Source organism: Bubalus bubalis, chromosome 3, assembly GCF_019923935.1.
Source record: "Bubalus bubalis isolate 160015118507 breed Murrah chromosome 3, NDDB_SH_1, whole genome shotgun sequence".
NCBI lineage: Eukaryota > Metazoa > Chordata > Mammalia > Artiodactyla > Bovidae > Bubalus > Bubalus bubalis.
Genome location: NC_059159.1, coordinates 126,650,065 through 126,667,251, shown reverse-complemented (window position 1 = coordinate 126,667,251; position 17,187 = coordinate 126,650,065). Strand labels below are relative to the sequence as shown.

General features: G+C 39.6%; 1 protein-coding gene across 1 annotated transcript in view; it reads left to right on the top strand.

Moving 5' to 3' along the window:
* Positions 1-6,386, top strand: part of LOC102389162 (homeobox protein Hox-D9-like) — a 34,794-nt gene extending 28,408 nt beyond the window's left edge. The window contains exons 4-5 of the mRNA XM_044938454.2: positions 5,386-5,559; positions 6,274-6,386. Of these exons, the coding sequence (XP_044794389.1) occupies positions 5,386-5,443 (58 nt within the window). The 3' untranslated portion in view covers positions 5,444-5,559; positions 6,274-6,386. The remainder of the gene's footprint in view (positions 1-5,385; positions 5,560-6,273) is intronic.
* Positions 6,387-17,187: the final 10,801 nt, after the last annotated feature.

Genomic DNA, 17,187 nt, shown 5'->3' with positions numbered 1-17,187 from the left:
ATTCCTGAACCAGCTGTGTGCTGAATGTTTGGATGATTCAGGTTTTATTTGAAGTTTATACCAGCATCAAGATTGCTGTTGCTTTGCCTTTCTGGGCACAGAGGGTAGGAAGCTCTTCATGTGCCACTCAATCTGGGCTGACTTCAACCTGTAAGTAGAAGTACTTACAGGCAGATGAGACAGAGCTCATCTGCCTCAGACAAGGATGCCAGTGCCCCAAATCCAGTGTCTGATTAAACCTAATCCTGTAGTGTAGTCTGTGTATCAGTTTTCTAGTTAGGAAGCTGTCTGAGTGCATGGGGGAAGCTGGGTCTATAAATGTGTGAGCCAGGTAGGTGCTGCTTGCCAAGACAAATGGGACCATCTGAACTAAGTAGCTGCTACTGGGTCCTAATAACAGCAGTGACAATGAGGCCAAGTGTACAAGTATAACCCCCCACCCCTGCATCCCCTGGCAAATAGGTTACTCACTTTGGTATTTTTCATGATCAGAAATTTGTTATTGGTGACCCAGATGACAAGTTCAGCTGATCCTGACTGTACTTCCAACATATATCTTGAATTCTTGTGCTTCTTTCCACTTTTATTGCCTTCAGTTTAGTTGAAGCCACCAAGATATATAAGTCTTTGTTATATTCCAACAGCCTTTTTCCTGGTCTCCTCCTATCAAATTCTGCCCCACTGATAGTCATTCCATGTAGAATTACTCTTCTGATCATGTTATTCCCTTTATTAAAATCATGTTGAAATTTCAGGAGCATGTGTTTGAAGGTAGATAATGTGAATACTAGAAAATGTGCCAGTTTGGGAGGTAGAGGACTCAGGTTCTAATCTTGACACAACTACTAATTAGCTGTGTGACTTAGCAGTCCTCTCCCTATCCTAGGTCTCAGTTTTTTTCATCTGTAAATTTAAAGATTGGAGCAAACTAGGAAGTTTCTATGGGCCATTATAAGTCTAACATTCTGTAATACTTTGTGGGACTGATTCAGAGGATTTTTATTGAGTTCATGCCTGGGGTGGAGAAAAGTAAGACTTTGGGGTGGTATTTCAGTCAGCTTTCCTATTTTTCTTCTCAGAGATGACTGGCATCTTTGAAGTTGTTGGACAGTTCCCTTTACACTGAGTGTAAATCATTTGAAAATGTTTCAAGAGAATTTTCTCATTTCAGCAGGTATGCCTGGCGGACTGAGAGTTCCCTGTTGTTTCACCTTGCTGATGTAGGCCCTTGTCAAGCTTTCTGTGCTTCACTGCATACTTTATCTTAGAGGTTATGTAGATTCTTAGAAGTCATCCAACCCAGGCCTGTTGGTAGGCGAGTCCTTAAGTCCCATGAAGTGCTGCTGACATTTTGTAGGATTCTGACTGAGCGGTGGACACAGACATATCCATTTGTCTAGTTATGTTTTTAAAATGTAAATCTCATGACAGAGAACTATAAACACATATTGCACAAATGTCAGTTTCCTGGTTTTGATATTAAACTGTAATTATGTAAGATACAACCCCTAGGGGAAACTGGGTGATGGGCACACTATACTTCTCTGTTCTATCTTTGTAACATCCTATGAATATTTAATTATTTCAAAATTAAAAAAATAAGTCTTTATGAGGTTGTTAATAGGACTCTGTAGGACTAATTTCCTTATATAATGTCTTCCATAATTGTCTGAGTTGTTTTTTTTTCCCCTAAAGCAAAATGCAGATTTCCTAACGTAAAATGTAAATGTAGATTACCTGACAATGCAATGATTTTCATAATTTTGACCACAAAGTCTATTTCCAAGGAATTTTCAGTTGAAGGCTCAACCCACACATTCAGTGCCTTGTGTGTTTATGTTGTGTTTGATCAGCACCAAGGCCATGCTTAGTAATAGCACTGTGTGTGCTGGTCTCCCTGGGTTCTTGGATTCCATGCCAGGTCCTTATCTTTTCCATGTAGGCTCAGTCCTCTGTAGCTCTGAGGACGGAGTGTTGTAGAATACAACGCTGTAGCCAGGGGGTCAGTGTCCCTCCCAGGTCTCTGAGGAAAGGATCCCCAAATGACCACTGGGCACATCTTACCCTACATGCTCCAGTAATCACTTGGGGACTCAGTCAATTTAGACTCCATTTTTCTCTATATCAGCTGAGGGGTGTCAAAGGATGAGAAGAAGGTGCTGAAGGGAAGAGGAAAGATTAATGATCCCTCAAAGATGTTCATGTCCTTTACCCCAGAACCCATGAATATGTTAGGTTATGTGGCAAAGGGGAATTAAAGTTGTAGATGGAATTCAGGTTGCTAATCAGCTGACCTTGAAAAAGAAGGGTTATCCTGCGCTATTCTGATTGGCCCAGTGCAATCACAGTTGTCCTTAAAAGTGGAGGAGAGGGGAAGAAGAGGGGAGTCAGGGAAAGAGATACGATGATGGAAGCAGGATCAGAGAGGTACTACATTGCTGATTTTGAACATGGAGGAGGAATCCATGAGTTGGTGAATGTGGGAGACTTCTAGAAGATGGAAAAAGCCAGTAAACGAATTCTCTCCAAAACTTTCAGAAGAGAATGCATCTTGAATTCAATCCAGTGAGACCTATGTCAGAATGTCTGACCAATACTACTCTACCATAATAGATGTGTGTTGTTTTAAATCGTTGACTTCGCAGTCATCTGTTATATCACAACAGAATACTGATACAATAGAAAACAAATATGCTCTTTCAGGATATGAGGTCTCAGAGTAAGAATTGACTGAAGGATGCCTGGGCTTAGGAATTAGAAAAGAGAGTCCTGGGACTTGGTGGAGTGAAATCTGGAACAGGAGGTAGTCATTGGAAAAGACAAGTAGACCAAGGTTTAGGGGCATGGTCATAGGGAAAGGACAGTGCTACTAAGAGGGGTTGAGTTAAAAATGGGAAGAAGAGGTTCAGCTCAAGCAGTCACAGAAGCAGTTTTGGAGACTTGGAGCACATGGGTCGTAGCATAGAGGTGAGACTTGGATGGGGAAAGTGTTTGTGAGAACAATGGGTTTTTATTAGGCTGGATAACAGAAAAAAGGAATGCAAAGAGCCCAGGGCTAGGAATCACAGTGCCTAGGTTGTAGTATTTTGCTCTCTGAGTTGTTTGACACAAATGTCCTGGGCCTCAGTCTTCCCTTATGTGAGATGAGGGACTGAGTGTCTCAGGATTGCTTCCCAGATTCAAATAAAAATTACACGATTTGGTGAAGGACCTTAGTGAGCTCTCTAGGAATAACCTAACTGTGGTTATGACATTTCAGCTCATTGTGTCACTAAGTCAGTGGCCCTGGACACAGCTCAATGCAGTGCATGTAAATTCCTTAGTGGAATAACTTTGCTCACTTCTGAGTGTTCATCATATTACTTCAACATGGAAATGGTGACCTTGGCACACACAAACTCCTCAGGATTGAAATATTTATATTTACAGAGTTGTATGTACGCGATGCTTCTTACGGGGGATGTTCAAAGTTTATGCAAACTGCCATCTCCTATTCCTTTTAGGGTCAGCAGGGAGTAGCCATTTTGGAGTTGATCAAATAGAGAATCACAGGGTATTGATCCCCAGATATGTCTTAATTCTTAAGCATTAAGTATTCCAGAATCCTGAATTCAGTAAAAATGTCTTTGCATTCTGTTTGATTTTGTACACTTTTCAGTTTCTCACAAACCTTTTACTGACAGAGCATTGTAGCATCTGCCAGTGATAGGGCAACCAGAGGGTTTGGCAGCTTGTGGGTGGGAGTTTCAGGGTTTGGGGACTTGGCGGCAGTTAGATTGGGCTGTTGGTGTGGGAGGATGGAACTGTGTATTGATGATGGTCTTGGCTTTTTCTAAATCACAATTGCATCATATGAGATAGCTGAATTTATGTTGAGCTTTACAAAAGCCTCCTGGGAAAAGGGCAAAACTGGTTTTAGTGCGTAAGAAATTTATTTATGGCAGTTATGGTACCAAACTGAGACTGGAGACTGCTGAGAATCTGGACCACTTTCTGGTGGAGGAAAAAAAGACTATTTTACTTTTTAAAGTAGGAATCATATAGTGGAAGCACTTTGTAGTTACAGTGATTTTTGAAAGTCTTCTTATCCTTTCCATGGGGTGACAGGCTGGTTATTCTTGTCACATTAATTCAGATAAAGATGGCTTCTGGGAAGAAATATGGTGGGGGTGTGGGGTGGGAAGAGAGTGGAAATAAAATGGCCAGCTTCCAGGGAGGTAGCTTGAGGATGTCAGAGTACGGTTAGCCAGGTTTCTTATGACTCATCTGCACAGCAGAGCTGCATGACTGGTCCTGCTGGAAACACAGGGTCACAGCTTTCTGTAGTATTAAAATGACTCACAGAGAAAGGGGCTGAAGGTCCCATCTCAGGTTTATCTGATGTGTAAAAATGTGACTTATGTCTTTAATTTGACATGATTTTTTTAAACTTCTGGTGCCCTGATAGAATGCCATGGGAGGCAAATTGTGTTAAATGATTCTTTTTTTTAAACAAGAAGATTGAAAAACTAATGTTAGGTACTGGAGTCCCTCAGTCATCATGCATCTTGTGTTCTCAAATGGTAAGGATCTGACAGTTCTTCTGGTACGTCATGAGGTAAGATGCTCCGTTCATCAACAATACAGATGGGATATATTAAGCACTTTACCTGTTTTCATCAGTTCTTTCTACTAAACTCTGTAGAAATCTTTTTTACCCTTCCATGACACCTTAGGTAAGTATCAAAACATTATGATAATTTTTGATGCATAAGCTTAGTTTAATACAGTTTAGAACTGTAGTATCATGTCCAATTTATAACTTTCCCCCAGCCATTGCTTAAGGGACCTAAAAAGTGGGCTGGAAGAGGGATTGGAGAAAGAGAGCGGTAGAGAAGGCAAAGGGCAGAGAGAGAGAGAGAGAGAGAGAGTTTCTTCTCTTTTTCTCTCTGTCATGTGGACCATCTAGGATTAGGGCAAGTGCTTTTGGATAGATGTAACAATAGTTCTGTATACTTGACCACCTGCCAGTTGTGGGAAGGTGTGTATGCTCACTCTGATCCCTTTGATCTTATTGCTTATGGCAACTTCTGCTGATGTAATGATCTCTACATGATGGTTTCTTGTTTAGGCCAGCCTGGTCCACTTTGTCAACGAGGACTTCCTTGGAGAGGCTAGCCCTCCTGTAGACCCTATTTCCGGTCCTGTCTCTGGTAGTGTGCTCAGTCACTCAATGTTTTTGATTCTTTGCAACCCCATGGACTGTAGCCTGCCAGGGTTCTCTGTCCCTGGCGCTCAAGAATACTGGAGCAGGTTGCCATTTCCTACTCCACGGCTCTCTGGTAGAGTGTCAAGTCTTTTGTTCTGGTTAGTCCTTTTAGTCTCTTTGACTCTCATCTGTTCTAGAGTGCTCCTGTGGACCGATGGAAACCACCGAGCTTTTCTTCCACACGTTCTGTCATGAAACTGGGGTGGAGGTGCCACACGTCCTTTCTTCCCAGGATTGCTACCCCACTTCTCAGTGTGCTGTTACAGTGCTACTCCAGGAAGCCTTTTGCCTTCATAAATCTACAGTGAGAAGTGAGTACAAGTCTGTGTTCAATTACACACACCCGTCTTCAGGCGAAGTCCTCCCCGGAACTCTCTCGCCAGGCTTCCCTCTGCTCTACTCATGGCACAGTGAGATGCCAGCCATCTCCCTTTCTGCAAGATGCTCTCCACTCTGCTTGGAGTTCTCTTGCAGCAGCACATGCCCCTCCCCCTGACAAACACAAGGCTGGGAACTCTGATCACTCCTCCTTGCCCAGGCTTCTTATAGGAGCTAGGAAGAATGTGAGGGTTGGTGGATGGCTCTCAGTTGTAGTGTGGGTTTTGTTTATTAGGAAGCCTCGAGGAAAGGTTTCTGCCCCTTTCAATACGGAGAGTCAGTGCCTGTAGATTTCATCTGTAGATGCGTGTCGGTTCTGGGCCACAGGAAAAGTTCCACTCAGTATCCTGGCATACTAATACCTGGTTTTATGTAAATACAGTATTGTATTTTCCTGTCAGTCAGTGCCTTTCAGTGTTATGTGATGGTATGATGGGGATTTTGGTTTGTTTTTGTTTTTATATCTGTCAATTCATATTACTAGAAAAGTCATAGAAAATAATGGTTTATAAAAAATAATATCAGGCTCTATTTACTTCAGTAGCAACTTGTTTCCCAGGAAGTGCTTGACTTTCCTGGCTAGCTGCCACAAATACAGTAGGACTTTGTCTTTACCTTGTTTATTATAATAGGGATTTATTCTGTAGGTCAAATCACGGTCTTCATGATGTGTTCTACGTAATAAAAGGCCCAGGGAGGCAGTAGAGTGTGTGTTGGAGTCGAATCAACTTGGCTGGAATCAGCAGCTTTGTGAGGCTGGTGAGTCACTTAACATCTCCCTCACAGGCAAAATAAAAATACTACTACCCACCCACATAAGAGGTTATGAGGTCTCATTTGAATTATGTATGTAAAGTATGTAAAGCACTTATGATTGCCTGGATTGTAGGAAGCATATAATGAAGTTAGCTACTTTCATTATCTTATGGTATAGATAATGCCATATCATCTTTATATGATTCCACTAATTTGAATAAAAACATATCACCTTGTGCTGAGGGGGCTGAGAGTGGGAATTCTACTAAATATAAGGAAGTTTAACATATATCATGTCAGTAGGAAGCAGAGTCAAGTTCAGAAGAATCAACAGCAGAGGTTAGGGACTTCATGTAAAATATGGGGAAATATGACATCAGGGAATAAGGGCAAAGAGTATGGAGAACTAAAGTTTAGGTGTAACACAGCAACAATAAAGCTTGGTAGTTTTATAGATTTGAAAGATATAGTCCAGAACACACTTTAATGGAGGTGAGCGACCTGGCACTGGGGGTTGGAACAGACCGGCTTGGGGTATGAGAAAAGGTAATTCCCTGTTGCAGTTTTTCTGTTTGCCAGAGAAATCCCTTAACTATTTTCCCCTTTGATCATATCATCAAGTCTCATTCGTCTGTTAATTTGTTTTCTTCTAACTCTGGTAGGAGTGAAGTAGAATTGAGCATTAAAAAAATTATTACTAAGTGGATAGGCAAAAAACATCTCAAATTTCTACTTTTTGATCATAAGTGGAGTTTAACATATAACCCCTTATTGTTAGTCTTCTGCATTTCTGCTTTTGTGAATTAAATATCCATGCCATTTATTATCTGTGTGTTGAAATTTTAGGGTTTTTCTTATTAATCTATGCATGCTCTTGATATACTGACTCATCAGTCATATTTTCATATTTTTTTATTTTGCTATGAGTATTTTCTCCACTTGTATTTATCTTCTAATTTTTAAAAACTTTAAAAAAAAACAAAACTTTTTATTAAGGTAAATTTCAAATATATATTAAAAAAACAGACTATAATGACCCCCTTTATGTACCCATCTCCCAGCTTCAATACTTGTCAGTTTCTGCCATTTTTGGTTATCTGACTCCACCTACTTCCCATTTACTTCACCCACTCCACTTGAGGTTGTTGTTGTTTTATAGTTTTAAATTTGTAGGTATAGTTTACACACATATGCACAGATCTTATCTGTTCAATTTGCATGAATGAACAGACTTGAGTAAAACACTGACAGGGCTAAGAATCACACACAGAGACTCCGGGGGAAAAGAGATAACCCCCACTGCTTACACCCACAGACAGAACAGACAGAGCCAAGCAGGTGTCTCGTATCCTAAGTCTCAGAGCCACTGAGCCAGTGCTGCATAAAGTCACCCTGGACCCAAGGAAGCAGAAGATCAAGACTTGGATTTGTCTTGGCTGGGATATGGGCCTGCGTCAAGAAACAGGTTCTTAAGTAAACCGGATTTTGACTAGAGGCCTTGGACTCAGAAGAGGCCATCTTCTGCTCTTCCCTCACCTGTAGGTTCATTTCCTTCTTCTTTCATTGAGTCTCTGAAAAGAAGATCCGTTTGGGAGAATGTCAATATGAGGGTAGGGAAGTCCAGGCAAACACTCTTAGCGTGGTACAGTGGGGTCAGTTTGCACTTTTAGATTATATGGAATCAGCAAATTGAAAAAGCAGCCAGTGGAATGGAAGAAACTATTTGCAAACCATATATCTGATAAGGGGTTAATAACCCAGTGTATAAGGAACTCTTTATAATTCAATAGCAAAAACCAAACAACCTGATTAGAATATGGTTCTATCACAGTGCTATATGATATATCCTTATTAGTTATCTATTTTATATATGAAAGTAAAAGGGAAAGTGCAAGTCGCATCTGACTCTTGAGACCCCATGGACTATACAGTGCATGGATTTCTCCAGGCCAGAATACTGGAGTGGGTAGCCTTTCCCTTCTCCTGGGGCTCTTCCCTACCCAGGGATCGAACCCAGGTCTCCCACATTGCTGGCGGATTCTTTACCAGCTGAGCCACAAGGGAAGCCCAAGAATGCTGGAGTGGGTAGCCTTTCCCTTCTCCTGCAGATCTTCCTGACCCAGGAATCAAACCGGGGTCTTCTGCATTGTAAGCGGATTCTTTACCAACTGAGCTATCAGGGAAGCCCATTTTATATATAGTAGTGTGTATATGTCAATCCCAGTCTCCCAATTTATCCCCTTCCCCTTCTCCCTTGTTTGTGGGAAAGGTAATCCTTTGTAGGAAATGAGGAAAAATCCTTTGTAGGTGAGGAAAAAGCAGAAGGTGCCCTCTTTCAGAGTCCAAGTCCTCTAGTCAAATCCGGTTTACTTAAGAACCTGTTTCTTGGCCCTTTCCCAAAGAAGACATATAAATGGTCCATACGTACATGAAAAGATGCTCAATATCACTAATTATCTGGACAATACAAATCAAAACCACAATGAGATATCATCTTACACCTGTTAGGATGTATTAAGATAATAAGGATAAGTATGTGTTAGGATAAGTTAAAAGATAGCAAGTGTTTACAAGAATGTAGGGGAAATGAATCCTTTTTTTAAGCTAATTTTTATTGGAGTATAGTTGATTTACAATGTTGTGTTAGTTTCTGCTGTACAGCAAAGTGAATCAATCCTGAATATTCACTGGAAGGACTGATGCTGAAGCTGAAGCTCTGATACTTTGGCTACCTTGATGCGAAGAGCCACCTCATTAGAAAAGACCCTGATATGCTGGGAAAGACTGAAGGCAGGGGGAAAAGGGGATGACAGAGGACAAGATGGTTGGATGGCATCACCGACTCAATGGGCCTGAATTTGAGCAAGATCCGAGAGATGGTGAAGGACAGGGAAGCCTGGCGTCCTGCAGTCCATGGGGTCACAAAGAGTCGGACACAACTGAGCGACTGAACAACAACAACAAAGTGAATCAGTTATACATATATCCACTCTTTCTAGATTTTTCCCCATGTAGATCATTATAGAATATTGAGGTCCCGGTGCTATACAATAGATCTTTATTAGTTATCTGTTTTATGTATAGTAGTGTATATATGTCAATCCCAGTCTCCCAATTTATCCCTCTCCCCTTCTCCCTTGGTAACTGTAGGTTTGTGGGAAAGGTAATCCTTGTACATTGTTGGTAGGAAATAAATTGGTACAGTCACTATGCAAAACAGTGTAAAATTTCCTCAAAAAATTAAAAGTAGAACTACAATATGGTTCACAATTCCACTTAGGTGTATAAACAAAGGAAATGAAATTAGTATCTCTAAGAGATATCTGCACTCTCATGTTCTTTGCAGCATTATTCACAAGAGCTAAATTATGGAAATAATCAAATGCTTGTTGATTGATGAATGGATTAAGAAAATGTGAGATATATATATATGTATATATGGCTTCCCTGGTGGCTCAGTCAATAAAGAATTCACCTGCAATGCAGAAGATGCAGATTCAATACCTGGATCAAGAAAATCCCCTGGAGAAGGGTGTGCCAACCCACTCTGGTATTCTTGCCTGGAGAATATCATGGACTGAAGCTATAGTCCCTGGGGTCGCAGAGTCAGACATGACTTAAGTGACTGAGCATGCACAATGGAATATTATTCAGCCTTAAGAAAGAAGGAAATTCTGTCATTTACAACAACATGGATGAAACTGGAGGATATTATGCTAAGTGAAGTAAGCCAGACACAGAAAGACAAATCTTGCATGGTCTCACTTATATGAGGAGTCAAAAAAACAAAAAGCCAACAACAAACACAAAATGCTGAACTTATACTAACAGGGAATAGTATGATGGTTGCTGCTGCTGCTGCTGCTGCTAAGTCACTCGTTGCTGCTGCTAAGTCACTTCAGTTGTGTTCAACTCTGTGCGACCCCATAGATGGCAGCCCACCAGGCTCCGCCGTCCCTGGGATTCTCCAGGCAAGAACACTGGAGTGGGTTGCCATTTCCTTCTCCAATGCATGAAAGTGAAAAGTGAAAGTGAAGTCTCTCAGTCGTGTCTGACCCTCAGCGACCCCATGGACCACAGCCTTCCAGGCTCCTCCATCCATGGGATTTTCCAGGCAAGAGCACTGGAGTGGGGTACCATTGCCTTCTCCAGCTAAGTCACTTACCAGAAGCTAAAGGGTGAGGGAGATTTGAAAAAAAAATAAAGCAAAATTGTTCTTGCCAAGGGCTATGGAGAGGGAGGCATAGGCAATTATTGTATAATGTTATAGGGCAGTTAAAGAATTGTAAGATGAAAAGAGTTTGGGAGATAGATGATGGTAATGGCTGTATAACAGTATGAGTTACCTAATACCACTGAAACTCTATACTTAAAAGTAGTTAAGATAATAAACTTTGTTGTATATGTATATATATTTTACAACAATAAAAAATTGAAAAAAATGTGTTGAAACATAAAAAACAGGTACCTATGTTCCCAGGTGGCTCAGTGGTAAAGAATCTGGTACCAGAAGCTAAAGGGTGAGGGAGATTTGAAAAAAAAAAAATAAAGCAAAATTGTTCTTGCCAAGGGCTATGGAGAGGGAGGCATGGGCAGTTATTTTATAATGTTATAGGGCAGTTAAAGAATTGTAAGATGAAAAGAGTTTGGGAGATAGATGATGGTAATGGCTGTATAACAGTATGAGTTACCTAATACCACTGAAACTCTATACTTAAAAGTAGTTAAGATAATAAACTTTGTTGTATATGTATATATATTTTACAACAATAAAAAATTGAAAAAATGTGTTGAAACATAAAAAACAGGTACCTATGTTCCCAGGTGGCTCAGTGGTAAAGAATCTGGTATTTTTGCTGGGAAAACCCCATGGACAGAGGAACCTGGCAGGCTATAGTCCATGGGGTCGCAAAGAGTTGGACATGACTGAGCATGCACGCATGCATGCATGCATGTTCAGACGTTGCAGAGATTAAACAGATAACAGAAAGACATTATGGTGAAAAAATAGTTGGTGGTCCTCAAAAAGTTAAACATAGAGTTACCTACCATATGAGCTAGCAATTCCACTCCCAGGTATATACCAGAAATAATTAAAAGAGGGACTTAGGACTTCCCAGAGTTCCTGCTCCCAATGCAGAGGTCCAGGTCAATTCTCTGGTCAGGGAACTAGATCCTGCATTCCACAACTAAAGATCCTGCATGCTGTAACAAAGATCAAGGACTGTGAGAGAGGGAGAGGGTGGGATGATTTGGGAGAATGGCATTGAAACATGTATAATATATATGAAATGAGTTGCCAGTCTAGGTTCGATGCACGATACTGGATGCTTGGGGCTGGTGCACTGGGATGACTCAGAGGGATGGTACAGGAAGGGAGGAGGGAGGAGGGTTCAGGATGGGGAACACGTGTATACCTGTGGTGGATTCATGTTGATATATGGCAAAACCAATACAATATTGTAAAGTTAAAAAATTAAAAAAAAAAGATCCTATATGCCACAACTAAGACCCAACATGGCCAAATAAATAAATTTATTAAAAAGTAAAAAACCCAGGGACTCAAATAGTTATATGTACACCGATGTATAGCAGCATTATTCACAGTAGCCAAAAGGTGGAAACAATCCAAATGTCCATCAACAGATGAATAAACAAAATTCGAAATGTACATAATATGGAATATTATTCAGCTATAAAATGAATGAAATTCTGACACATACTCTAACATGGATGAATCTTGAAAACAACATGCTCAGTGAAATAAGCCAGACAAAAAAGTAAATATTATACGATTTCACATATATAAGCTAGATAGAATAAGCAGATTCATAGAGCCAAAAGTATCAAATAGAGGTTACCAGGGACTGCAATGAGAGAAGAAAAGCATTAGAAAAGCAGTTGTTGCTTAATGAGTAGAGTTTCTATTTGAGATAATGAGAAAGTTCTGGAAACAGTGGTGGTATTTACATAACATTGTGAATGTACTCAATTCCACTGACTTGTATACTTGAAAATGGTTAAAATGGTAAATTTTATGTTATTTATATTTTGCCATGCTGAGTTTTTTAAAAAAGAAAAAAGATGTAACAATCCATTACTTTAAAAACTCTCTCATGATTTTCAAGATGACTTCCATGACTTTTTCCCAATGTACATTTTTTACTTATAATAATATTTTCCTCTGGGCATTATAATGTTCATTTTGTGCATATAACCCTGTTATCCATCTGACATTTATTTATGAGATACAGATACAAATTTATCACACCGTTATTTATTGTGTATTATTTCTTTTCTGGACTGATTAATGGTCTTTATTATATATTAAACTTATACATAATAAGCCCTGTTTATGTGCAAATTCTGTTATTGATTTCAAGACTATCAAAGGGACTTTTGCCTCATTGTGCTTTTGAGTATGGAAATGTGCATACTGAGCTTCTGGTTGTATATTTACCTAAGACATCTTTTTTGGGGATCATGGTTATCCCATGTTGGTATAATCTTAGTGTTTTTAGATGTTTTTATCAAGTGATGCTCTAGCTCATTTAAATTTATTTATTAGTCTTTTTGCATATGGCAAAAACAGCCTCAGTGGTGTTGACAAGAAACAATACGTATCATCTTCAGTTTCATTAGCAGGGAGAGATGAATTAAAAAAGGAAATCTGTTTCTATACCATGTGTAGAGCCATTAGTTGTTATTATGTCATATTTGTTCTTATAAGTAATGCCCTTCTACACTATGCTTCCAATAGGCTGGTGGCTGTTAATTCAGCAAATTTAATTTTCCAAGTGAGAAAAGTCGCTACCGCATCAATCTCATGAATATAATGCCTAGTGGTGAATATAATTCTTCCATTATCAGCCTCATTCATCACACTAAGGCAAGTGGTCAGAACTGTGAGCTTGAACATGGCAACCACTGGTAACGATTCCTCTAGCTTAATATCACTAATCGATTTTATTTCTTCACTTTAACAATGGTATATCTTATCTACATATAGGACTACATTTAGAGGGTGTATATTTTCAATATTAAGCCACTTCACATCTTTTTAGAATACTTTAATTGAAATCATTCATTGATTATTCATTTGAAATGTTGATCTCTGGGCTGCTTGCTCAATGATAACTGCATCTGAATTTAGTAACTGTTAGATCTTGCTGGGGGTTGAGGCTCATAGAGTGGGGAGCTCTAGTACTATCATGTCTTTTTTGTGATTTGACCATCCTAGACAATTTCTCCTTCCGTGTGGATTCATGCTCTCTTACATCTAAGGGATCCAAAGAAACATAGTTCCATTATTGCTACTCAGTAGAGCATGAAATCTTAGTTGATTGTTTCTTAAAAATTTCTGAGCTTCCTTATGTTCCTGATGTGTACTGATTTTTATGAACTTGACCAACTGACCAAAGCATTCTACCTCCTCTTTCATTCCAGTGAAAAAAGCATAATTCCAGACATAAGCAGGCATTCTAGCCCCTGTGGGTTAGGAAATCTGGCTGAGGCTTGATTCATGGATTCTGTGGAGGAAGGATATTTTATTGGAGTCAGTGCCTGCAGATTTGGTAGGTTACAGGAAAAGCAACAGAAGGTTTCTGTGGAAAAAAGGCAGATATTTTTATGGACTTTAGGAATCATACAGAATTGGTATTTGAGATAGAACCATTGAATGTTCAGGGATTTAAGGAGAAATAGGCACACATTTCTGGATCTTTGGCTATTTTATAGGATTCATGGGGCAGAGAGGTTTTTATAAGCTCATCTATGCATCAAAGGCTCCTTTAGTAGGTTCAAGACAGGGATGGAGGAAACAGAATATGTTGCATAGCCTAGTGACAAGGGTATGAGCACTACTGTCCAAAAAGCCTAGGAGGAAAGTTTCCCAGCTCTTTGGGATATAACTGTGATTGGGTTCCTAGGTTCTGATAAAGAAATGGCAAGAAGGGAGGGTAAGCAAGTAATGCTTCATAAGTTCAAATCTTGCAATGATATGATCTGGTAAAGAAGAGGGATTTTGTTTTGTTTTCTCCTTTGTTAAGGGCTTACTCACCATTCTCTTCCATTGAAAGAGTCACCAGTTGAGCCTGAAAGAATCAGGTCTCAATGGGAGCAAATCCCAAGAAAAAACAGTAGGGATATGGGATGCCAGGATTAGAGACTGAAGAATAAAGGTTTGAAGTAGAAAGGACTGCAGTACTTACGTTAAAGAGGGACAGTCAGATAGCAGAATTAAGCAAGGTTATGGAATCAAGATTGCCAAGAGAAATATCAATAACCTCAGATATGCAAATGCCACCACCCTTATGGCAGAAAGTGAAGAAGAACTAAAGAGCCTCTTGATGAGCATGAAAGAGGAGAGTGAAAAAGTTGGCTTAAAGCTCAACATTCAGAAAACTAAGATAGGCATCCGGTCCCATCACTTCATGGCAAATAGATGGGGAAACAGTGGAAACTGGCTGAATTTATTTTTATGGGCTCCAAAATCACTGCAGATGGTGATTGTAGCCATGAAATTAAAAGACACTTACTCCTTGGAAGGAAAGTTATGACCAACCTAGACAGCATATTAAAAAGCAGAGACATTACTTTGCCAACAAAGGTTCATCTAGTCAAGGCTATGGTTTTTCCAGTGGTCATGTATGGATGTGAGAGTTGGACTGTGAAGAAAGCTGAGCGCCAAAGAATTGATGCTTTTGAACTGTGGTGTTGGAGAAGACTCTTGAGAGTCCCTTGGGACTGATAGAAGATCCAACCAGTCCATCCTAAAGATCAGTCCTGGGCGTTCATTGGAAGGACGGATGTTGAAGCTGAAACTCCAAAACTTTGGCCACTTGATGTGAAGAGCTAACTCATTTGGAAAGACCCTGATGCTGGGAAAGATTGAAGGCAGGAGGAGAAGGGGACGACAGAGGATGAGATGGTTGGATGGCATCACTGACATGATGGACATGGGTTTGGGTGGACTCTGGGAGTTAGTGATGGACAGGGAGGCCTGGCGTGCTGCGATTCGTGGGGTCGCAAAGAGTCGAACACGGCTGAGTGACTGAACTGAACTGATGCCTAATTGGGCTTCCCTGGTGGCCCAGATGGTAAAGAATGTCCTGCAATGTAGGAGACCCAGATTTGGTCCCTGGGTTGGAAAGGTCCCTTGGAGAAGGGAATGGCTACCCACTCCAGTATTCTTGCCTGGAGAATCCCATGAATAGAAGAGCCTGGCAGGCTACAGTCCATGGAGTTGCAAGGAGTTGGACATGACTGAGTGAGGTAAAGTTATACCGAATATGCATAGCGCAGTGGCAACAAGAAAACAGGACTTTGGGAGGCATGGATTGTGTTCAAGATTTTAATTTTTAGAAGAAAAGAATAGTATGTATGAAATAATATATAACCCCAAAGATTCCTCTAATGTATAATTTAAAGTAAAATTCTGTCTGTATTCAGGCAATAGTAGTCCTGTTCCTGTAGGGGAAAAAATGGTCTCTAGAAGATTTAAGTATTAATAATAAAGACTAAAAACTAAAAAAAACCCTCTAATATCATAATATATTGTGAATGTTGCAAAACTTTATAAAATTATACATACATATACCTACTTAAGATACAATATGTCTCATCTATGTATCTAACCATCTATATGTGTATACATGTATGTTTATATGTATGTATATATGTATCTACCTATTTATAATACGAAATTAGCTTGATTCCTTTCCTGGTGTTGTGCTTTTATTTTTGGTTTGCTATTTGCACTAAATGACTCAGAAACGGAAGTGAAAAATCATTACAATCTGGCTAGATTTTTTTTCTGTTAGAGTTGTAATTCTTACATAATAGTGATACAAACCTCTGAATGTTTATTAGATGTGTGGTGCTAGGTTTCTATGTAGAACAACAATACCAGCCCCCTAACTTCCATGCCTCTCTAATTATATGTAAACTAGTTTAAGATCATCAAGTACAATGACTCATCACTCCAAGGTGCTCTGCAAAAGCCTACATTGTTACAAGACTATTGTTCCCTACTGAATATATTTTGAGCTTTAGTTAATTTTTTATTTTTAACATAAGCTCCAGATCTTTATCTGTACTTGTTATATAAGAAATAATAAACACTTGAATGCAGTTATCTACTTAAAATTTTTACTTCTTATGATAAAAACAGAAAGCTACTACATTCTTAGAAATGTCTGTTTAGATTTCTTGCTATCATGATCAGCAGCATCATAATTACCATTATCATCATTGTCTGTTAATATTGGTTGCTAAACATTTAGTTCAAGGATTATTGTAAGTTCTAATAGTATTTACAAATAGTATGTATCAAATAACCAAGCTTTTTCCTTAGAAAAATATAGATGAAAATGAATATTGGTCAAAATTATAAAAAGTTCCTAACTTTCAAATGAGTTGGTTGCCAAATTTTGTTTTCAAGGTAGTTTGTTTGAACTGGGAGCCCTTTTGTTGATTGATTGGTAAACAGTGTTATATATGGGATGTGTGCATGCTAAGTCACTTCAGTCATGTCTGACTCTTTGTGACCCCCATGGACTGCAGCACGCCAGGCTTCCCTATTCCTCACCGTCTCCCAGATCGTACTCAAACTCATGTCCATTGAGTCAGTGATGCCATCCAACTGGCGTCCCCAACTGATGTCATCTTCTGTCATCCCCTTCTTCTCCTGCCTTCAATCTTTCCCAGCATCAGGGTCTTTTCTAATGAGTCAACTCTTCACATCAGGTGGTCAAAGTATTGGAGCTTCAGCTTCAGCATCAGTCCTTCCAATGAATATTCAGGGC